This window comes from Vulpes vulpes, chromosome 2 (genome assembly GCF_048418805.1).
Source record: "Vulpes vulpes isolate BD-2025 chromosome 2, VulVul3, whole genome shotgun sequence".
Taxonomy (NCBI): Eukaryota; Metazoa; Chordata; class Mammalia; order Carnivora; family Canidae; genus Vulpes; species Vulpes vulpes.
Window position 1 is genome coordinate 40592274 of NC_132781.1, and position 24441 is coordinate 40616714.

The 24441-nt window shown below is 43.6% G+C and overlaps 1 protein-coding gene and 1 pseudogene across 7 annotated transcripts in view; both read right to left on the minus strand.

The window, feature by feature from the left end:
* Nucleotides 1–10153, minus strand: part of RHOT1 (ras homolog family member T1) — a 64872-nt gene extending 54719 nt beyond the window's left edge. For 2 of the 7 annotated variants that reach the window (XR_011999744.1, XM_025996169.2), the window contains exon 1: nt 9907–10124. Coding sequence is in view for 4 of the 7 variants with exons in the window: in XM_025996169.2 (XP_025851954.1) it covers nt 9907–9982 (76 nt within the window). In the remaining 3 variants the exon portion in view is untranslated. Of the gene's footprint in view, nt 1–9427 lie in introns of all 7 variants that reach the window. The other 5 variants (XR_003234596.2, XM_025996172.2, XM_025996168.2 and 2 more) reach the window with 5 other exon arrangements.
* Nucleotides 10154–16691: 6538 nt separating this feature from the next.
* LOC112918014 (mitochondrial glutathione transporter SLC25A39 pseudogene) lies at nt 16692–18051 on the minus strand (annotated as a pseudogene).
* Nucleotides 18052–24441: the final 6390 nt, after the last annotated feature.

The following is a 24441-nucleotide window of genomic DNA, read 5'->3' on the forward strand; positions in this document are numbered from 1 at the left end:
AGGGAGCCTGACATGGGACTCGATCCTGGGTCTCCAGGATCACACCCTGGGCCAAAGGCAGGCACTAAACCGCTGAGCCATCTGGGCTGCCTTATACATTATTTTAGTAAGCAGTAAAACCGCCAGGTGCTTGGGCGGCTCAGTGGTTAAGCGTTTGCCTTCAGCTCAGGGTGTGATTCTGGAATCCTGAAATCCTGGGATCGAGTCCCACACTGGGCTCCCTGCATGGAGCCTGCTTCTCCCTCTTCCTGTGTCTCTGCCTCTCTCTCTCTCTCTGCATCTCTCATGAATAAATAAATAAAATCTTAAAAAAAAAAAAAAAAAAGAAGTACAAAAATCAACTCTAAAAAAAAAAAAAAAAATTAAATAAGACTCCCAGGTGCTTAAAACAACAAACCTTTGAGAAGATCCAAAGCTTGTACAAGTCCTGTGACCTTTGAACTTCTGGGTCTTTCTCACCCAACTAGACATATCTTTTTTTCCCTAGTGTCTCCAAAATTCCACAACTACCACCAGCAGATATGTTCCCAGAAACTGTTTCACTTCTGCAGAATTCTCCTGGATGTCTTACACATCTCTACATTCTTATCCTTGACCAACTATGTTAAGAATGGGAAAAATGAATCAGATGCTCAATAACTCAAATGCTCCTGGTACCCAAAAGGAAAACAAGTCTCACTCTTGCTTGGTCCTAGAGAAATTTGCCTGCCTTAATACCCTTAAGACCTTGATTTCTCTCATAACCCCTTTTTAGAATTACCTTTTTAAAATTTTTCTTGTATCCCACCACTCCAAAGCCCTCACCAGTTTCAGAAGAAACCTACCTTTTAGTTCACAACTTGAAACATACAAAAATGATCAAAATTAAGTCAAACACCAACATTAAAAGACTTATTAGTTTCGAGCAGCCCGCGTGGCTCAGCAGGTTAGCGCCGCCTTCTGCCCAGGGCGTGATCCTGGAGACCTGGGATTGAGTCCCGCATTAGGCTCCCTGCATGGAGCCTGCTTCTCCCTCTGCCTGTGTCTCTCATGAATAAATAAATAAAATCTTTAAAAAAAAAAAAAAGAAAGGTGGGGATCCCTGGGTGGCGCAGCGGTTTAGCGCCTGCCTTTGGCCCAGGGCGCGATCCTGGAGACCCGGGATCGAATCCCACATCGGGCTCCCGGTGCATGGAGCCTGCTTCTCCCTCTGCCTATGTCTCTGCCTCTCCTTCTCTCTCTGTGTGACTATCGTAAATAAATAAAAATTAAAAAAAAAAAAAAAAAAAGAAAGGAAAGGAAGGAAGGAAGGAAGGAAGGAAGGAAGAAAGAAAGAAAGAAAGAAAGAAAGAAAGAAAGAAAGGACTTACTGCTCCTTAATCATAACCACTCAGGCCTTCAATAGATAGGTGTTCCATGTTACCACTAAAGTCCCCTCCCTCACCATAACCCTTAAAGGTCATCCATTCTTCCTTATCTTTCTGCTTAAAACTCATGGGGAAAAAAAAAAACCTCATGAGAACACCCCTTTACTGGCCATTGTCCCTTTCTGCTTTTTCCATGGACCCATGAACCCTCTACTACGTTCCCAATGATATTTTCCGAAGGGAAAGACCAACATTCTGAGGAAATCCAGATTTCTTCACAACTCAGCTCAACATGGCAGTTCTGGCCACCACTACAGCAGCAGGCTCCTGTCAAAGCACAAACTTGCCACCAAGTCTATTCCAACAGGGCAGGCCTCGGGGACCCAGAAGGAAACCCCTTAGCAGGAGAAAGGGCACTGAAAGCACCACAACAATTTAAGAGTTTTACTTACGCTTGATCATACAAGACAGACAGACAGTGATACCAAAAAGTGGGAAGCATTCAATTTAAATTTTATATATGGATACTACCACTTACAGTGTGGCACTTCTATTTATTTATTCACTCCTATTCTGCCTCAGCTGTTATAGAAGCTGAGGTGGCTTAGTACTCACTGCAATAAAAACAATTCCATCTAGTTTTTGAAGTAATCAGTATTGTAGGCTTTTTAAAAATCAAAGAAAATGAACCTCTTCCGTGCAAAATTCCAAGAGTGATTTTGTCTCAAGAGAGAGAAGCAGGCTCCATGCAGGGAGCCCCACGTGGGACTCGATCCCGGGACTCCAGGATCATACCCTAGGCTGAAGGCGGATGCTTAACCGCTGAGCCACCTAGGCGTTCCTGATTTTGTCTTTTAAAAAAAGTTCAGGGGTGCCTTGGTGGCTCAGTCAGTTAAGCATTTGCCTTTGGCTCAGGTCATGATCCGGGGAGAGCCCCACATCACCCCAAGAAAAGCTCCCACTCGATGGGGAGTCTGCTTCTGCCTCTCCTTCTGCTCCTCCCCCTACCCAGTCTACTGGTGCTCTCTCTCAAATAAGTGGATAAAGTCTTAAAAAAAAAAAAAAGTTCAAAATCAGACCAAGAGAGACAGATTATACAGTTAACTTGGGAAAGAATGAGTACATTTTCATTGGCATCATTTTGGGTTTCCTTTTGGAAGAATAGTAAGATGATAGTTACTTTAATAAAAGATTAGACAAAGGTGATTTAGTTAAGAAATGCTTCAGTGAATCTAAACTAGAGCTTTTGCTTCCCTTAAGGCCTACTCACCTAACCCTGAGTGAGACTATCAAAATAGGGAAGCAGCAGGTTTAAAATTACAATAGGTCACTAATTTTAGCCTTTTAATTGAGAAATGAGTACCTTAAAAACATTTTAAAATATTAAATTTAAAAACTATTTAAGGGCAGCGCCGGTGGCGCAGCGGTTTGGCACCGCCTGCAGCTCCGGGCGTGATCCTGGAGACCCGGGATCGAGTCCCACATCAGGCTCCCTGCATGGAGCCTGCTCCTCCCTCTGCCTGTGTCTCTGCCTCTCTCTAGCTGTGTCTCTATGAATAAATAAATAAAATCTTTAAAAAAAAAAATAAAATAAAATAAAATAAAAATAAAAACTATTTAAATAAGCCTACAATCCAAAAGGCCCCTCAACAATGGCAGGCAGGAGTATATTTTTAACTGCTCCAAAAAATAAATTCTATAAAGGAACAAACTTCTCTAATTACTGTACCAATTAAATTTTATATTTAATACAAAATACAATATATAATATTACATAATTTTATAACAAATAAGTATAAATGAATTTAATAAAATATAATATGTAAAAATACAAGTAAGTACTTAAAAATAAAATACATAAATATACTTAAAATATTAATATGGAGGACAAAACATTATTGTTAGACAGTCATCTAATGGTCTCTGCTTCCTCTATTTTGCCTGAGAAACCCTGAAGTGATGTATAAAAACAAAAGGCATGGTCACAATTATTCCCAAAGAGAGAAAGCTTTCTGATCAGTTCAACACAACATGCCACAATGCTGTCTGAGACTCCATGCTTCTAAGTAGGTCATTCATGGGAAACATAATTCATCACTATAGAACAAATTATCTAGATTTATCCAGGCTAAAAATTTCTTTGTCTTTTCATCACATCTCTTGAACATCTAGTTCTAAATGACAGCAAATTCCTAATATTCATGAAGTGGCAATAACATTTTCTGGTTCCAATTACCATCCTACCAGCCATATTGGCTATTTTTCTTGACAACAAACACCCTGTGCTTCAAGTAGTAAAGGGATCTACTCATTTTTATCTGCTGCTTCTTATGAAGACTTGTTGGCTCTTACTAAATTATGTAATTATACAGGGATGAGGAGGATGACTGTGTTCATTTTTAACTGGGAAGCTTTAGCACCTGGGGCAACAGCTGAGTACTGTTCTAAAGGGAAATTTCAGTGACCATATGCAGACTATTTGGACTGAAGAACAAATGTTATGGTCTATCCCTCTCCTTTGAACTAGATCAACAGTAGTGCCCAACTGGTGCCAGAGGAACAAAAAGACAGATCTTAATATATACATGAGAATGACAGAGAATAGACCTTATATGAACAGAAGAGACTAGACTATGCTTGAACACAGACTATCACACCTGACTACAGCCTATCACCCAAAGTACTAAACACAGTATAATTGAAACTGGAGCAGTTTAATCTTCAAATATCATTTAACAAAGACCAGAATGGAAAGCAATATGGCTTAAAGGGATTGTAGAAAGCTTTTTTCTTAACATAAATGCTAGCTTATTACTAAAGTTTCTTTGATTCTTATACCTATCTTATGCCTGAAGAGTCTTTTCCCCAATCCTACTAAAATGACCTCTAGTGTTTCAAGGAGAAGCTGACCTCTTTTGGCAAGGAATGTAGTAACTGTTGGCAGCCAAGACATGGAACAGACATGACACTGTCATTAAAAGTCACTGGTCTGTTTTACTGTCAGAACACAGGAATCTCCAAGGCAAAATAAAGCTAAGGACCTGGAGAAGGAGACTGGAGGAATGTTGCCTTCAAATGCTAATAACCACACAGCAGACTGGATTTAAGAAAGGACAATGGTCAAATGTTTATGACTAAGACATAAATGTTTATGTTTAGTTTGGAAAGCAAAGAAAGGCTAAATAAATGGAACTTGAACTCATTCATTCTTTCAAAAACTACGGATGACCTGCCCCCTCCACCCCCAGTGGCTCAGTGGGTTAAACATCTCACTCTCAGGTCAAGATCTCAGTGGGTTTAGCATCACTCAGTGGGTTAAGCATCTCACTCTCAGGTCAAGATCTCAGGGTTTTGAGATCAAGCCCCAGGTCCAGCTCTGTGCTGAGCATGGCGACTGCTTGTGATTCTCTCTCTCCTTCTCCCTCTGCACCCCTCTCCCCAGCTAGCTTGCATACTCTCTCTCTAAAAAAACCAAAAACTACAGATGATCTTTGAACAATGCAGAGGATAGAGGCATCAACCTACTCCCCATACCCCCAGCAGTCCAAAATCCCCTGGTAACTTCTGACTCCCCAAAAACATTACTGCTAATAATTATTGTTGACCGGAAGCCTTACTAATAACATAAGCAGTCTATTAACACATATTTTGTATGTTATACATATATTCTACAATAAAGTAAGCTGAAGAAAAGACGTTATTAAGAAAAATCATAAGGAAAATACATTTACAGTACTGTACTGTAAAATATCCCCATATAAATGGACCCACATAGTTCAGACCCATGTTGCTCAAAGCTCAACTGTATTTGAGCACCTACCTACTTTGTGCCAGGCCCACTCCAGGCACTGGGGATATAACAATGAACAAGATAAATCCTCTGCCCTCATGAAGCTTACTTTCTAGCCCAAAAAACAAGTGAACAAATACACATGGAAGAATTGCCTGAGTCAGGGCCTTCTTGTTGAGAAAGCAGTAGAGAACAGGTTAAGAGCGAAGCAGGGACCAGATTCTAATAGACGTCACAGGTCTGCATTAAAAAGTTTGGACTTTATCCTAAATGAAAAGAGAAATCATGAAAGAATTTCAAAAATGGGTAACAGGATCTGAGATATTTTTTAAAGATGACTCTACCTGCTACATAGAGAATAGACAAAATTAGAAGCAGGAAGACCAGTTAAGGAGAGATATTACAAAAGCCTAGGCCAGAGCCAATCGAAGCCTGAACTAGTTTGGCTTGAATGAGTTTCAGTGATAAACTAATCAGGGACGCCTGGGTGGCTGGGCGGTTGGGTGTCTGCCTTTGGCTCAGGGTGTGATCCTGGGGTCCAGGGATGGAGTCCCACATCGGGCTCCCAGCATGGAGCCTGCTTCTCCCTCTGTGTCTCTGCCTCTCTCTTTCTGTGTCTCTCATGAATAAATAAATAAAATATTTTTTTTTAATGAAAAACTAAACAGACATATTGAGTAAGAACGACCAGATTCATTTAAAAAGAGGCTGGGCGGCCCCAGGTGGCTCAGCAGTTTAGCACTGCCTTCAGCCCAGGGTGTGATTCTGGAGACCAGGCTCCCTACATGGAGCCTGCTTCTCCCTTTGCCTGAGCCTGTGCCTTTCTCTCTTTGTCTCTCATGAATAAACAAATAAAATCTTTAAAAAAGGGATCCCTGGGTGGCGCAGCGGTTTGGCGCCTGCCTTTGGCCCAGGGCGCGATCCTGGAGACCCGGGATCGAATCCCACGTCGGGCTCCCGGTGCATGGAGCCTGCTTCTCCCTCTGCCTGTGTCTCTGCCTGTCTCTCTCTCTCTCTGTGTGACTATCATAAATAAAAAAAAATAATAAAAAATAAATAAAAATCTTTAAAAAAAAAATAAAAAGAGGTTAGCAGTTCCACTTTCTTAATGATTTTGTCCAGTAAAGACAAACATATCTCAACTTAAAAACAAGGCATCACTAAAACTAAATCTTGTGTACTATTAACGATGGCTACATGATTTAGATAAAAGGCCAGTAAGGTTCATGCTAATTTTATTGCAACAAGGACATTTGTTAAGCATAGTAATGCAAATCTACTTAAATATAAATTCTGGCCAAAGAATCTGACCATGAAAAACAATACCCTGAAGAACTAAGTTTTATGTGGCTGCATTCTTAATGATCTAAAAAAATTTGTTCCGTTTAAAGAATGGCAACTGACTTTTACGTGGCCTGAATGGTCCTCATCATGTTCAATATTATTAAGGAGCAGATGATACTTAAAACACTTTGGCTTTCTCTGCAAATAAATACTTTAAAATTTATAGACAATCTAACTTCTTCGATCTCAGAATTAAATAGACAATAAGCAATTGGTTAGCATTTAAGCCGGGATGGATCAGAATCCAGATTCTGGATGGGCCAAGAAAAGATCCATTCCACCTCCAGAGTACAGTATAGGTTCAGCCAACAGAATGTTGAAACCATTCACAACTATTTGGGAGCTTCAGTGAATGAAGCTGCTGCTCTGTGGTTCAGGGCCAGACACTAACAGCAGTAAAATGTACTGAAGTGATAGAGAAGGAACAGACTTTACAACAATACCAGAGATGAGGGCAGCCTGGGTGGCTTAGCGGTTTAGCACCACTTTCAGCCCAGGGCCTGATCCTGGGGACCTGGGATGGAGTCCCACATCGGGCTCCCTGCATGGGGCCTGCTTCTCCCTCTGCCTGTGTCTCTGCCTCTCTCTCTCTCTCTCTTTCTGTGTATATCGTGAATAAATAAATAAAATCTTTTATAAAATATAATATACTAAATATAGGCTAAATGAAGTCTCATGAATAAATAAATAAAAATATTTTTAAAAAATACCAAAGATGATGCTTTTTTTTTTTCCCATTCCCCTTAACCATCTTAAAATGACAACTAAATTACCACCACTTTTACCTAAAAAAGTGGTTTACCTAATAAATCCATGTGTTAGGCCAGTTTTTTTATTTTTTTATTTATTAAAATAGGTTTGGTCACATTTATGTTTACCCAGCATTTAAAGCGGTAAAGCTAGGGACGCCTGGGTGGGTCAGTTGATTAAGCTTCTGCCTTCCATCCCAGAGTCCTGGGACCAAAACCCACAAGGCTCTCTGCTCAGCAGGGAGCCTGCTTCTCTTCTTCTTCTGCCTGCTGTTCCCCCTACTTGTACGCACTCCCTCTGTCAAATAAATAAATAAAATCTTAAAAAAAAAAAAGTAAAATGGTACACTTAGGTTAACAGCTGTCAAATATTTACACTAAACCTCAAAAAATAATGCTACAAACATTTCCCCTCCAAAATACCTGCTTTTAATTTAACAAATTAAAATTACATATTTTGGGACGCCTGGGTGGCTCAGTGGTTGAGCACCTGCCTTCAGCTCAGGGCATGATCCCAGGGTCCTAGGATCCAGTACCACATCCGGCTACCCATAGGAAGCCTGCTTCTCCTTCTGCCTGTGTCACTATCCCTCTCCTTCTGTCTCTCATAAATAGATAAATAAAATCTTTAAAAAATAATAAAATAAAATTACATATTTCACATTAAGTATAATTCTAATATTTCTAAATGTGAAAAAAAAATGATATATATGGTAACTGGCCTAAAACTTTTGGTACAAACCTTTTCAAGAAAACTGTTTTCCTTAAAAATTAAGGCTTTTTCTTATGTCAGGTTCTCCCTGTGATCAAAAAACTCATACGTGCACACTTTTCTCATCTCTATTTGTTTTCATATCTGCAGAAAATGACTTTCAGTTTTTCTAACAAATTTTGGGTTCTTTTATGTACTTCTAAGTAACACTGTTAACAATTTAAATGCCCTAAGGCTGACAACGTATCTTACATATGTATAGCATTCCTATTTAGATGTTTTACAGACTAATTATATGTAATTGCTTCCTATATTCAAAACCAAAACATAGGAATTTTGCTTCTAGAAAATTACTATTACAATTACTGTACTATAAAACTATTTTATGACACAGTTAAGGATCAGCTTTTAATTTTTTATTTTTTTAAAGACTTTATTTATTTATTTATGAGAGACACAGAGAGGCAGAGACATAGGCAGAGGGAGAAGCAGGCTCCACGCAGGGAGCCCGACATGGGACTGGATCCCAGGACCCCAGGATCATGCCCTGGGCTGAAGGTGGCACTAAACCGCTGAGCCACCCGGGCTGCCCAGGATCAGCTTTTTAAATGGCTATCTACTCACTTTCTCTACATGATTCCAGATGCATAAGCTATGAATTATATGTTAAATAACACCTTCTTGAATTTTGTCAAGGGAATCCATGCAAAATACAGATTACGAAAAAAAAAAAAAATACAGATTACGATAGTGTTGTAAATAAAGCCTAAAATTCACAACTGCAAACAAAAGGTAAACTGTGTCAGGGCAGGCTTACTTCCAAATTCTGATGCTAAAGACTTCTCCAAAGAGCAGATGAACAGAGATTTCAATGAATATCAAAGAACACTACAGAAGAGGGTAAAAATGTGTTAGCTTTCCTCGTTGAGAGTGCATCACAGAGACCTGAAGGGGCTACTCTAGGATGAAATGGGGTTTGCAACAGAATGCTTCGAAACATCAATGGCAGAGCATTAACTAATGTACAAACAAACAATTCAGTCCTCCCAGCCCACTTTCTTATTTTAGTCCTACCAAATGAGTCATGTAACTAGTCAAATGATATCAAGAAGTCCCTGTGATAACAAGTCGGTGATCAGAAGGCATTTCTCCTTCATTATATCTTCAAAGGGTGAAATCTAAGAATTTCTAGGGGGTCTTAGATGCATGTGTCTGTTTGGATCTCCTGTGTGCCTGTTATTTATAAATTAATTACCAAGTAGCTAGGGAATACATAATGTGGGGTGTGTGTGTGGGGGGGGATTAGGCCTTTTGGTTGACAATAATTCTTTGAACTAAAGGACCCTCCCCAGATGGTTATTCATTCATCGAGCACCTGTATTAACTTGTCTAACTTGAAGTTGAAAATAAATTTTTGAGGAAATACCGAGTCTACCAGCAGTTATTCCAATGCAAAGCTAAGTATGGCCAAAAAAACGCTCCATACCTTGAAATCAGGGTCTAGAGAGCACTGCGAGCACCAAAGGGGGAAGAGAAAAAAAAAAAAAGAAAAAGGGCAGCAGAACCCTGACCTTGCCGCAAGTCGAACAATTCTGCACCCCTCCCCCTAGCTTCCCCAGGAGCCGGTCCACGCCATCCCAATTGGTCAATCGGCCTGTTCCAAGCACCTGCCAGGCGGTGACAAGGGAATCTCCACGCAAGACAAGAGGGTCTGAAAAGGAAGCGGCCTCGGAAACGCTTTGAGGCCCAGAAAGGAAGGATTCCGGGCGGAAAAGGAAGAGAGGACCTTCGGAGGGCTGAGGCCGGCGGCCAGGGGCTCACGGGGACGACCGAGGGGCAGGGGCCGGGAGGGGCGGGGGGCCCAGGTGAGAGGGCGGCTGAGGCCCGCGGGCGGCTGGCGGGGGCGGAGAGGCGCGAGCAGGCCCGGGAAGCGCGGGCTGCGGCGGCCCCGGCGCGCGGACTCACGTTCTCCCACCAGCAGGATCCGCACGTCTTTCTTCATGTCTGCGGCTCGCAGGGGCCGGGCTGGGCCCGCACGCATGGAGCGGACACCTCTCGCCGGGAGCGCCCACCCCACGGCGCCGCTCTCCCGGCGCTGCAGGCACCGCCTGCTAGCCTCCCCCGCCGCCGCGCCGCGCCGCCCCTTCGGCTGCTTCCCCGCTCGGGAGCCGGGACAGCTCCAGCTCCGCCTCCTCCGGCTCCGCGGGCGGCGGCGGCGGCGGCGGCGGCGGCGGCGGCGGCGGGGCCGACGGGGCGCCGCGAGGGACAAGCGCGTGCGGAACGCGAACGCTCCCCGGGCTCGAGCGGCGCCCCCCGCGTCTGGCTAGCCGCAGCGCAGGGCCTGGACGCCTCGCCCGCGCTTCTCCGGGATGCGCCTGGGCAGGCTGCGACTTGGAGGGGCAGATCCGCTAGTCTGACCCCGTTCATTTTGCAGGATTGGGGCAGGCGAGGGTACTTATCCAAGGTCACAGAGCTAGAGGTTGGCGGTGACTCAGGACGGGAATATTCGTAGCGGACTACAATTTCCAGGAGCCAGTCTACCTGGTTTTCAGTAGCATCCATACCTCCTGGACATAGCCCTCGGAAAATGCTTGATTGTTGAAAGGGTCCCTGGCTGCCAGGATACAGCCTTTTCCACTACCCAGAGCCACCATCAGCTGCTTTTGGCCGGCGATGCTTACAAAAAGCAGTTCAAAATAATGACATTCAAAAACAAAAACAACAAAAAAAATCAAAATAATGACGTTCAAAAAACTAATAATAATGACATTCTTTTTAACGTTGTCCTTGTAAACAGATTCATTTCTTTGCAGCCAACGAAATGACTTTGCTCTAAGCCAAACTTAGTTTCTAAGCCAAATTAAGTCACTTTCTGCGGTTTTCTTTGAGCTAGGTCTTCTGATACTTATCTTTAGTTAAGCTTGCCGAGCCTAGTGCTGGACACATGGGTGACACCCGATAGTGAACTATTAGTGATTTTCCTAATATTGCCTTATTTCCTCCTGGCCCTCTCTATCTGGAGGAATTTGTTGCTACATCCCGAATGCTAGAACAGTGCTTGGCACACAGTGGGAGAGAGAGAGAGTAGGTAAATAGACGGATATTTAGAATTAATGAGGAAATACAATCTACATAATGTGCGGTTTTTTTTCTATCTTAAATATTACTTAAGAGAGGGCACCTGGGTGGCTCAGTGGTTGAGCGTCTGCCTTAGCCTCAGGGCATGATCCTGGACTCTAGTCTTGCATCATGCTCCCCGCAGGGAGCCTGTTTCTCCCTCTGCCTATGTCTCTGCCTGTCTCTGTGTCTCTCATGAATAAATAAATAAAATCTTTTTAAAAAATTACATAATACATTTTTAGAGGAAATGAAGTGGGCATAATACAACCCTCCTTTTTCCTAGGAGAAGCCCCGGGTGTTGGTGTACTAGTTAAGAGCTGCTGACAAATTGCATGGGATTGAATCCAGAGTCCATTACCTAATTAAGTATGTAACCCTAGTAAGTTATTTTATATATTTTTTTTTAAGATTTTATTTATTTATTCATGAGGGATACAGAGAGAGAGGCAGGCTCCCTGAGGGGAGCCTCATGCAAGATTTGATGCCGGATCCAAGGATCACCACCTGAGCCAAAAGGCAGGCCCTCGGCCACTGAGCCACCCAGGTGTCCCAAGTAAGTTCTTTTACTTCTCCAACCTGTCCATTCAGTAACAGAGCAATAGTGATAATAACACTTACCTCTTCAGGTAGTTTTGAAGAATAAGTAAGATAATACAGGTTAAACATTTGGTATAGTGCCAGACTCGTGGTACTTGCTCTATTGATTTCAGCTATCATCTTTGCCTCTTAGTATAAAGATGTCCCTAGGGGCAGCCTGGGTGGCTTAGCGGTTTAGCGCTGCCTTCAGCCCAGGGCCTGATCCTGGAGACCTGGAATCGAGTCCCACATCGGGCTCCCTGCATGGAGCCTGCTTCTCCCTCTGCCTGTGTCTCTGTCTCTGTCTCTCTCTCTCTCTGTGTCTCTCATGAATAAAAAAATAAAATATTTTTTAAAAATAAAAAAATAAAATAAAGATGTCCCTAAAGAGCATAGGAGAGGAAGCGCTTCCAAAAAACACTATTATATAAGGAGGGAGAGAGGTGAGAGACACTCCCTGCTTGCTGAAACGTAATGAAGTCATATTCCAGGATGGATGCAAATAAGATGGATGGAAATGTGAAATTCAGGAGTCTTGCTAGCCAGATCTTTCAGGGAAAAGAATTCTTCTGAATTTTAGGATTACACAATGGTTGAGTTGAAAAGACCCTGCAGAGCCCCTATTTCAATCTCATTACTCTATAGGTAAAAGCAAGACCCAGAGAGGTACCATGACTTGCCGAAGGCAATATAGCTGAGACCGAGCCTGGCTCTGCCATCCTTAGTATGTGACTCTGGGCAAGTCACATCACCTGTTGCCTCAGTTTCCTCTCTACCAGATGAAGACTATCATCTCTTCCCACTCCTCTACCTCATGGAATTGTTTGGAGGATCCCATGAAATAATATATGTGAAAAAAACTCTTTTCTTAAAAAAAAAAAAACATAAATTACACAAATATTAAACAAAGAACAAAGGCCCTTTATGAGGGAGGGGGCAAATTCTTTAGGGCACTGCCTGTTCTAAGCAACCCTTTGTGAAGAATCTTGACTCCAGGAGCACTGCAACAGCACTGTCAGCCGATGACAGTGTTAATTCTGAGGGACTTCTCCAGGAGCATGAGAAGAGATAAGATCTTCATAGTGTTGTACATGTGTGCTCGGCAACAGCTTTGGCATTTCTATTAATTTAAACATCTGGAAGGCAGGGGACTCAGAAGAGTTTATTTGGTAGGGGAATATCACAGAGTTAATACTGGGAACTCCTTTGTAAATAAAACCTACTTAAAAATCCAAACTCAAGGCTGCAGTAAGGGACAGCCAGCAACCACTTTCGACAGGCAACAACTAATGGAGACCAGCAGTTGTGAAAGTGTGGGAGAGAGTGTCTGGGCCTCCTGGACAATGTAAGTTTCTTCTTACAGCCCCTCTCCATCTCCTTGGTCAGCTATACTTTTAGAGCTTCGGACCCCCGTACTCCCATGATATGCCCTTCTCATGATCTTAACAGGCACCCATCAAGGGTCACTCTGAAGTTCTAGAGACAGCAGAGTTCAGGGGTTAAGAGCAGGGATTCTGGAGTCTGCCTGCCTAGGTCTGAACCTCAGCTTTGCCAGTTACTAGCTGTGCACCATCAAGGAAATTGTTTTTTTTTTTTTTTTTTTTAAGGAAATTGTTTAACTTCTCTGTGTCCCTTCTGCTAAATGGTAAGTACACCTCATGGAATTGTAATTAATTGTAATTAAGTGAGTTGATAGACCAGGAAAACACTTAGAATAGTGCATGGTACGTGGTCAGTGATTTACTAATGTTAAATAAATAAAGTAAATTGTGAAGAAAGTGACTTCTGTACACCTCTCTGTGCCTAAGCATAGAGCCACATGATGACACACTGCAGCAAAAATAAGCCAGGGAATGGAGTTGTTGGCAATAGAGTTTACTATTGAGATATTACAGATTGATTACTGTATATTAAGTATATTGGATAAAGCCAAGAGGACAGATTGGAATCTAGAAGGCACTGATGGAATATTCCTCCAAAACATTGCTAAGAAGAAGCTCTACCGGGATCCCTGGGTGGCGCAGTGGTTTAGCGCCTGCCTTTGGCCCAGGGCGCGATCCTGGAGACCCGGGATCGAATCCCACGTCGGGCTCCCGGTGCATGGAGCCTGCTTCTCCCTCTGCCTGTGTCTCTGTCTCTCTCTCTCTCTCACTGTGTGCCTATCATAAATAAATAAAAATTAAAAAAAAAAAAAAAAAAAGAAGAAGCTCTACCATCACAAGACAAACTTCTTGCCACTTCAACTCTGCAGGAGACATGGGGAGGTCTAAACAAAGTACTTCTGCCAGGAGATAACAGGGTCCATCTTTTATGTCTGTCAAAAGAGGAGCTTGCCACACAGCCTCTCTTTGCATCCCAGGATAGTGGAACACCCAGGGCCAGTGGGTAGAAGATGACTGACATTGGGTGGAACAAGAGGTTGGCCTCTGATTGGTGAGTTAGACACAGTCCTGGGCAAGAGGCCAAGTAAGACTCGGGCTGGCATTGGTCCTGCTCCTCAGATCCTTCTATCTTTGGTCTTTCTTTTTCTTTCTTTCTTTCTCTCTTTCTTTCTTTTTTATTTTTTATTTATTTTTTTATTTATGATAGTCACAGAGAGAGAGAGAGAGGCAGAGACACAGGCGGAGGGAGAAGCAGGCTCCATGCACCAGGAGCCCAATGTGGGATTCGATCCCGGGTCTCCAGGATCACGCCCTGGGCCAAAGGCAGGCGCCAAACCGCTGCGCCACCCAGGGATCCCTCTTTCTTTCTTTCTTTCTTTCTTTCTTTCTTTCTTTCTTTCTTTCTTTCTTTCTTCTTTCTTTTTTTGTAAGATTGTATTTATTTATTCATGAGAGACACAGAGAGAGAGAGAGAGAGAGAGAGAGGCAGAGACACCAGCAGAGGGAGAAGCAGGCTCCCCATGGGGAGCCCGATGCGGGGACTGGACTCCGGGATCATTACTGGAGCAGAAGGCAGACACTCAACCACTGAGCCACCCAGGCGCCCTCATCTTTGGTCTTCAAGTTAAACCCGAAGTATCATTCATCATCCACTCATTCTTCATTTTTGTCTCCCATTCCTTCCTGGAAGACGTCTTCCTTTTCCTGTCAAGCTTGCTTTGGTGGAGCAGAAAAGTCCAATGCTTTGATACAGAGTGAATATTTTATCTTGCCTTTTAATGCACTTGTTCTTGGTTTACTGTTCAAATACCCATGTCTTCTAAATAGTCACATGGATGGGTCTCTAGAGACACGGATTCTGTTTGCGTGATTAGGCTGGAAGGCATGTTAATCAGCACAATTACTTATTAAAAGGCATTTGAGGAATCCCTGGGTGGCGCAGCGGTTTGGCGCCTGCCTTTGGCCCAGGGCGTGATCCTGGAGACCCAGGATCGAATCCCAAGTCGGGCTCCTGGTGTATGGAGCCTGCTTCTCCCTCTGCCTATGTCTCTGCCTCTCTGTGTGTGTGTGTGTGTGACTATCATAAATAAATAAATAAATAAATAAGTAAATAAATAAATAAAAGGCATTTGATAACTAACCATGTTGTATAAGTACCGCGCGCTAACCGATTGCGCCACTGGAGCTCCAATAACTAACCATGTTGAAAGGAAATTTTTCCGCATCGGATCCTCATCGGATCCATTTACAGAGTTGTGGAATCACTATGTTGTACTCCTGAAACTTTTGTAACATTGTATCTCAACTATACTCAAAAAAGAAAGAAAGAAAGAAAGAAAGAAAGAAAGAAAGAAAGAAAGAAAGAAAGAAAGAAAGAAAATGCACTCAGCAGGGTACAAATGCTTTATTTTATGGATTCTCTTTAGTTTTTGAAAAAAGCACGGGCATTTTAGGTATTGAAGTACTGGATACTTTTCATAACACTCAACAAGACAGTAAAGGATGATTTTTGTCCAAAAAAGAAAAAACAAAACAACAACAAAAAAAAAAACAAAAAAAGAAAAACCCTCACATATTGATGAGGTTGCATCCAGTTTTCTTTTTAATTTTCTTAAGCTCCTTTCAAGTATAGATTGTAAAACAAGAACCCTCAATTAAGAGATGCTTGACATTGAAAAGCCTCTCAGATCTATCCTCCCCACAAGTGGTCTGAATTCCCGTAGGGAATGGGTAAGACCATGGATGCTGGAGCCTACAGTTTATCTCCAACACTCTGCTACCTCTACAACATTGGGCAAGTTACAGAACCTCTCTGAAAACATAAACCTCATCTGCAAAATGGAGCTATCTCATAGGACCCTTTTGAAAATTAAATAAAATCAAGATAAAACATTTATCACATTGCTTAATGTATGATCAGTATACATTTTGTCACCATTTGCTGCATTTTTTTTATTTGGAATTCTTTTGCTGACATACATTATCTTTCCAAGGGCAAATTGATTAGCCTCCCCACTCAAATTGTAAACTCTGAAAGGCAAAAATGCATTTAATATAACTTTTAATCACTGTAAAGACATTAAACTTTTGCTGACTTATTATAGATATCAACCACTTATTCTCAGAAATTTTTAGGCTAATTTTAGGCTATTTCTGCAAAACAAAAAATTCCACAGAACAGTAAATTTAGAATTTCTGTTTATTTCTGCAAAGAGGTCACTACAATTAAATATAGTCCAAGAAAATAATTCAAAGAAGAAAAATATATATACATATACATACTCTATTTAGAGGAACATTACACAACAGTTAAAAATGGAAAAGCATACAATTATAAGGGAATAAATTAGTATGACATAAAATTATTAGAACTTTTGCAGTCTTTTTTTTTTTACTGGAAAGAAGTTCATCATCTTTAGATTCCAGGAATTAACAGGGATGGGTGCAGACTACACCAGGCCCAGGGTTTTGTGGCTCCTGGGAGCAGACCCAGCTACAGCAAACACACAGGAAAACAGTGGGAAGGGAGGGGTCAGTTAGATTTGGTCTTCAACTTGGGGTGGGTGTGGTGGTGGAATAGTGATTATCCTTGGGGCTTGGGAATGAGAAATGGCAGGAAGCAAGCTGTTTTGGGGGGGCCTGAGCAGGCCTAGAGGGGTAGCCCCCTACCCCTGGGGCTCAGAGTTGAGGGGGAAGGGAAATGAGGCCCCTTTCCTCAGTGCTGAGGACAAGGCACTTGGCTCGGTCTCCTTCTGCCCACCACCCGTCCCAATCCATGGAAAAGATGGAGTCCTTGTCCCATCTCCTTCTAAGGGCCCAGAGGATGTTCTCTGTTGAGCCGCTGGAAGAAGCTTTTGCCGAACTCATACGTGCTGATCATGATGGCACAGGAAGGGGCGGCCTTGATGATCCTTGGGAGAAAGCCTGCAAAGAGCCCCCTGTTGCCTGACTCAGCCCTGATCCTCCGCAGCAGCAGCCAGGTGGAGTCGGCTCGTGGGGGCGTCCCTCTCACAGCCTCCACCGCTCCCAGCGCGACCTGGCATTGAGTCTTCACCACGTCGAAGGGTAGAGTCAGGATGGTCGCCACCGTCCCTGAGATGCCGCCAGCCACAAAGCTCATGCCCATGGATGTCTGGTCTTTTGTCTTTTGGCCTGAGCCCACTCAACCAGCTCTTCACCAGCTCATAGTTGAACCAGTACAGGGCTGAAAAGGGCACATCCCAAAGGGCAGTGGGGCCCCAGCCCAGCCATAGCGAGCGCCAGCCACCCTGAGCCACAGCTGCTCGGACACAGGTGCCCAGCCCAGCTCCCAGTAGGACACATGCTGGGCCTGCAGCTTTGTCCTCACCAGCTCCAAGGGGCTGATCACAGTCACGGTGCCCAAGCGGGCTAGGGCACCAGCCACCATGGGTGCGTAGAGGTCAGAAGTCAGGGCTCGACCACAAAGGAAGGTCTTGAGTTGGTCATATGCGGTGAAGTAGATAGCAGTGGCCGGCACAGTCATCACCAAGGTGGCTGGGAGGCCACTCCACAGGGTCCTGGTCCCTCGTGCCTCACGATCTTCACAAAAGTGTCCATGGTGCCCGTGAAGCAGGTAGAGTCCTGAAACCAGGTGGCACAGCGGGCACCATTTGGACACAAGTACAGGGGTTCCAGAACACCATTGCAGTATAGCAGGCACTTCCCTGTGGATCGGAGAGAGGAGGGCAATTTGGCGTAGGGGAGGCTCCAGAGTCTGGAGGGAGGCATCAGCTCACTGGCCGTCCAGGGGCGCTGAGACTGCAGGCGTACTTTCACCACATCCAGGGGTGTCATGAAGAGGGAGGTGACCACAGCCCCAGTTCCTGAGGCCACCGTGTGTTGGAGGGGGCTAATAGCCCCAGGGTCCTGGTCAGGCATCTTGCAGCTTCAATTCTGGCTCTAGGCCGGTGCTCGCGCTGCGCGGTGCCCGGGGCCCAGCAGGCCCATGGCCGTTCCGCGGCCGCTGTACAGTCCACGCGGGCTCGCCCAGCACCAAGGCCGCCTCTGCCAACTTTTGCAGTCATTATGGGGCACCTGACAGGCTCAGTCAGTAGAACACATGACTCTTGATCTCAGGGTCATGAGTTCAAGCCCCACATTGGGTGTAGAGATTACTTTAAAAATAAATAAATAAATTGGAGAATCTTTGCAGTCATTAAAACTAACGACTATTAAAGATATGGAGGGGCACCTGGGTGGCTTAGTCAGTTAAGCATCTGCCTTCAGCTTGGATCATGATCTCAGGATCCAATTATAGAGCCCCATGTGTGGGGCTCAGCTCAGTGGAGAGTCTGTTTGTCTCTGTCCCTCTCCCTCAGCCCTTCCCACCACTCTCTCTCTCTCTCTCTCTCAAATAAATAAAATATTAATAAAAGATATGGAAAAGTATTTACAAAATAAGTGAAAAAATAGAAATATAAAACCACATAATTACAGCTATATAAAAATCAAGTATGATATACATTTATGCAACATTTACCCTCTATACTTTTGTAGCTTTGAACCTTTACCAAGTATGCACATGTGTTCATCGGGTAACTAAAAACTAACGGATGTACATAAATATTAGATGAGAGTACAAAGAAAGGAAAAACGTATTAAAGATTGTGAATTTTTAGTACAACTGTCTTTTGTAACATGTCAAGTTAATTTAATCTTTTAAATAAAATTAATAGAACTATTTAGAAGAGGGGTGCCTGGGTGGCTCATTTGGTTAAACCTTCAGCTCAGGTAGTGATCTCAAGGTCTTGGGATCAAGCCCTGCATCAGGTTCCCTGCTCAGCAGGGAGTTTGTTTCTCCCTCTGCCCCTCCCCCTGCGTATGCTTGTTCACTCTCTTGCTCTCTCAAATAAATAAAATCTTTAAAAAATATATTTAGAAGAATAGTATCTCAATGCTTTGAGATACTAATGTAGGATATCATTTTTATTAAGTCATTTAACAAGTATTTATTGTCTCCACCATGTGTGAGGCTCTGCGCTAGGTGCTAGGGGCACAGAAATGAACAACACAGATTTGTTATGGGAAGCAAGCTGTGGACAAAACAATTCATCTTTCTTCTCACCAGAATCCTCCCAGTTATTCTCCATGTACCCAAACCTTTCAAAAACCTTCCATAAAAGGTGGCACCTCATAATCTAAATATTTACCTTCCCTAGCCCAAACCAGCAAGACCCATGTGGCTGTGTCCCATTCCTCTGGTAGTCCCCTCTTCCTACTGGGCTGTGTTAACAGATGACCCCCAGGCAATGCCATGCCTTAACCCAGCAAAAATGCCAATATCTCCAGAGAACTCTTAGGAAAAATGCCATGGTTTTAGCCTGAGTGGCCTTCCTGAATGTTCCTAGTATTAGTACATCTGCTTTGATCCCATTTAAACACATTGTGCACCATTTTCAACGGAGACTTCCCTCTAGACAAGGGGGAGGATATTACAGGCAAAGTAGACTGGATACACAAAAGTACATGATGTGACACAAAGCAAGGTGGCTAGGGTGGAGCGTATGTGTGGGAGGATGACAGGAAATGGGGCTAGAGATAGGGAAGATAGAGGTAGCAAGTGGAACCTTCTGCTGGAGGCACTGAGGAACATTGAGGAGTTCTAAGTGAAAGAGTGATACCTGATTTGTGTTCAGGGAAGCTCACATTAACAGAATGAGAACAGATGGGAAGGGGGAAAACTGGATGGCTCAGTCGGTTAAGAATCTGCCTTCCACTCAGGTCATGATCCTGGGGCTCTGGAATGGAGTCTCCCATCCAGCTCCCTGCCCAGTGGGGAGTCTGCTTCTCCCTTGACCCCTCCCCCTCTGCTCATGTGCTCTGTCTCATGCTCAGTCACTCTTTCTCTCTCAAATAAATAAAATTTTTTTTAATCTTAAAAAAAAATAGAAGACGTACTAATACTAGGAGCAATCGGTAACAGATGGAAGGGGGTTCTGACTAGAGACAGAGGGGCTTAAGTCAAAATAATCCAGTAGAGAAGTGATTAGAGTCTAAACCAGAGCAGGTGCAGAGGGAAGCCGTAGTTGGGATGATTTGAGAAGGCAGAAATGCAGCGTCACAACTTGGTAACTAATTGTGCAGAAAGTGGTGAAAAAAAGATTGTATGTGACTCCAAGACACTGTGTCCTGAGCAAAGGTGTAAGACTTTCTTCCCAGGGCATATTAATTTTGAAAAATAAAGGTGAAAAGACTTCACTGAGCCAAGAAGGAAGACACAGTCTTCCATACTGCAGCAGGCCAATCTCTTGGCCAAATTAGATCTTGGCCAAATCTTAGGCCAAATTATCCTAAGTGGAAGTGATGGAACAAGATAATTGTAGATGGTGTGGGGACATTGGACATAGTGACCCCTGTGGCCAGAAGGTTCTTTCCTTTTCTATTATGTTTCCATCCTAATTAAGTCAAGGTGAAAGCCTCAGTAAATCTATAACACCTGATAATCTCCTTTTGAGAGAGAGAGAACTCAAGCGAGCGAGCTCCAGAGCAAGCCTTGGGTTCAGAGCCTTATAGAATAGAGCCAAGCTAGTCACATTGTTTGTGTTTTCCGTGAAACATATTTAGGGTTTTCCTCGTTACTTAAAACACATGATTCTGATTTCCATTTACATAGTTTTACTTTTTTAAGTGTTATTTTTTTAAGATTTTATTTATTATTCATGAGAGACACAAAGAGAGGCAGAGACACAGGCAGAGGGAGAAGCAGGCTCCATGCAGGGAGCCCAATGTGGGAGTCTATCTGGGGACTCCAGGATCACACCCCGGGCCGAAGGGAGGCGTTCAACCACTGAGCCACTCAGGCGTCCCTAAATTAGTTTTTAAGGACTTTATCTATTTATTTGACAGAGAGTATGAGCAGGGGGAGGGGTAAAGGGAGAAGGAAAAGCAGACTCCCCACTGAGCAGGAAGCCTGATGTGGGGCTCAATCCCAGGACCCTGGGACCACAACCTTAGCCAAGGCAGATGCTCAACTGACTGAGCCACCCTTAAGTTTCCCTTAAGCCCCTTAAGTTTCCTTTTGAAATGAATATACCTGCGGGGAGTTATTGAGTTGGTTTAGGAAAAAACTTTTTTTTTTTTTTTTTTTTTTTTTTTAGGGAAAAATATTAGGTAAGTAAAAAATGGTGCAAATGTGACAAGAATCGTGGCACACAAAGGGTTGAAGCTTGGTTTCCCATGTCCTGAGAAAGCCTGTGGCTAGTTAGGAAGGTAAGCCCCAAATCAAAACAAATCTTTGACATAAGCCTAACTGTAATTAAAAAAGAAGACTGCACCCCTCTAGAAGGACAAAAAGTCATGCAGGGACTAGGGTTTGGGGTTGTTGTTTTTTTTAATATTTTATTTTTAAGCAATGTCTACACCCGACGTGGGGCTCGAATCCACAAACCCGAGATCGAGTCACATGCTCCACTGACTGAGCCAGTCAGGTGCCCCTTGCAGTGATTAGGGTTTTCAACAATTACAACGAGGATGAATTTGGGTTTGGGGCTGAGGGCTCAGGCAGGAATGGGGGATGATGGAGCAGAGCATATACCAAAGAAAATTCTCCCTTCCTGCCAAAAGCCCCAAATGCTGCTAGGGAAGGGATTTTTCCTTCAACCAGAGCACAGGGGCCTGAGGTATCTCCAAAGAGCAGCATTGTTGCATTTTGTGGCTTGTTTCTGCAATCAGCTGGGAAATAAAGTCTTCAAATTAACCTTTCCAGAAAAAAAATGTATTTGAGGGAGGAAAAGTAAGGGACAGATATAATTGTATCAAATATAACTGTCGTGAGCCTAAGAAGATGGTGGCTTCCTGCTTGGTAGAGGGTTCTTCCAGGAACACAAAGCCCTGGGCCCCAATAATGGCACAACCATGCCTTCCAGTGGGAGCACCCTCCCCATCGGGTGAAGAGTGTGTCTGAGGCGGAGGGGAAGAGAGAGGGAGAGAGAGGAGTGGCCATTGTCACTGACATTACTCCCTTCTTCCTGACCCCCAGAAAAAAAGCATTTCACAGAGACAAGCCTACAAGAAAATATAAATTTTTGAGAGAAACATCTGCGGAGGGTGGGGGGTGAGAAGCAGCCCAGGAGTCCCTGGCACTCTCCCCATGAGCCTTTGCACCCTCATGAGCCGTCTCTCCAGCTTGATGCGTGGGTGGACGATTCCTTCCCCCACACTGTAGATCCCAGTGAGAAGCCCTTCAGCCACTGGCATTTCAGCTTCATTATTTCTGTTCTGGAGGATTTTTGTTTTGTTTTGTTCTGTTTTGTTTTGTTTTCAGAAAAGGGTACCACTTTTCACAGTGTCCTGGAAAGCAGATGCTGACAGAAAACTTGAGACAAAAGCAAAGAAGCAGAGTGCTAAACTTCATTGTCTCAGGTTTTTGTTTTTGTTTTTGTTTTTAAGATTTTGTTTATTTATTTGACAGAGAAGGAGAAAGAGAGCACAAGCAGGGGGAGCAGCAGGCAAAGGGAGAGAGAGAAGCAGGCTCCCCACGTAGCAGGGAACCTGATGAATGATTTGATTCCCTGGACCTTGAGATCATGACCTGAGCTGAAGGTAGACGCTTAACTGACTGAGCCACCCAGGTGCCCCATTCTCTACCTTTTTGGTTCTTATACTTCAGCTTCAGTTTGGGGAAATCATATGGCCAGGCAATAAAATATCCATGCTCACAGAGGCCCCATTATCCAAACCACCAGGCAGGATGGTATTTAACCAAAGGACCTCAAGATGCTAAAAACCCTGGCCTCTGAATTCTCCATCTTGGTACTTTTAAAGGGCAAATATCAAGGTGACTCTGGGTGAGAAGATAAAAGCTCCATAATGCAGGAAGTGAAAACAGAGAGCCCTTTAGCGGTCAACCAGCACAAAGAGAGGGCCTGCCCTTGCTCAGACAACCCAAGGCCACTATACTAACTGAGCACCACCACCAACAACAACCAGAAAAAAGGAGTACCTTGTGGCTCTAGGGCTAGTTGTGTCCCATCAGAGTGGAAGGCCAGGTCCTGGTTCAGCACAGGACCTTAACAGAGGGTATTATAGTTAGAGACTTGAGAGAGAGGAACTGGGCCTGGTCACTGCTCTATCAGCTAACCAGTCCCAGACAAACCACCAATGCTGTCTGGGCCTCCACTTTCTGGTGTGTTAACATCATGTATAGTGGTTGTGAGGCCAGAAAGCGAGTTAGTAGAACATGTGGAAGAATTGGCTTGGCCCTGTTTTCAAGGATATATATGTAAATGAGACACAAGTCTCAAGATCTCAAGGATCTCAAGATCTCAAGATCCAGGATCTCAAGATGTTAGAGGCCAAGGTGCTTTGGAGGCCGACATAACTCTGTCATTGTTGCTGTGGTTATAATCACCATGGCATTTTCCCAGTTTCCTGACCTATTACTTTAATTCTTTCAGCAACCCCTTGAGGAAGGTAAGGAAGGGCAAATAATAATTATTTCCATCTTACAGGGCAAAGAGGTGAAATGTGCTGCCAAGGGTTGCCTGGCTGGGTTGTGTTGCAAGGCTTTCTGCTCAAACCAATGCAACAGCCCAAATGTGAATTTCCACATCTTCAAACTGGGTGCTACAGCCTGGGGTCCTACAGTTGAATTGCAAGGAAAGGAGAGGGAGAAGGAGATGTGTAGATTGGGTGACCTACAAGACACATTGGGAGCTAATAGATATGAAGGGTCTTTCTGGGGTGATGAAAATATTCTAAAATTAGAATACAGTGACGGTTTCATAACTCCATACTAAACATTGATTTGTATACTTTAGTTTTTATGTTTTTAAAGATTTATTCATTGGGACACCTGGATGGCTCAGCGTTTGCTCTCTGCTTTCCGCTCAGGGCATGATCCTGGACTTCAGGGATTGAGTCCCACATTGGGCTCCTTGAGGGAAGCCTTCTTCTCCCTCTGCCTGTGTCTCTGCCTCTCTCTCTGTGTGTGTCTCTCATGAATAAATAAATAAAATCTTTTTAAAAATTTATTTATTTAAGTAATCTCTATACCCACTGTGGAGCTCCAACCACGACCCCCCAAGATCGAGTTGCATGTTCTACAGATTGAGACAGCCAGGTGCCCAATCTGTATACTTTATTTATTTTATTTTTAAAAAAGATATATTTATTCATGGCAGACAGACAGAGAGGCAGAGACACAGGCAGAGAGAGAAGCAGGCTCCACACAAGGAGCCCAATCCGGGACTTGGTCCTGGGACTCGATCCTGGGACTCTGGGATTACGCCCTGAACCGAAGACAGATGCTCAACAGCTGGGCCACCCAAGCTTCCCTTTTTTTTTTTTTTTTTTTTGTAAGATTATTTATTTATTTATTCATGAGAGACACAGAGAGGCAGAGACATAGGCAGAGGTAGAAGCAGGCTCCCTCCGGGAGCCCAATGTAACACTTGATCCCAGG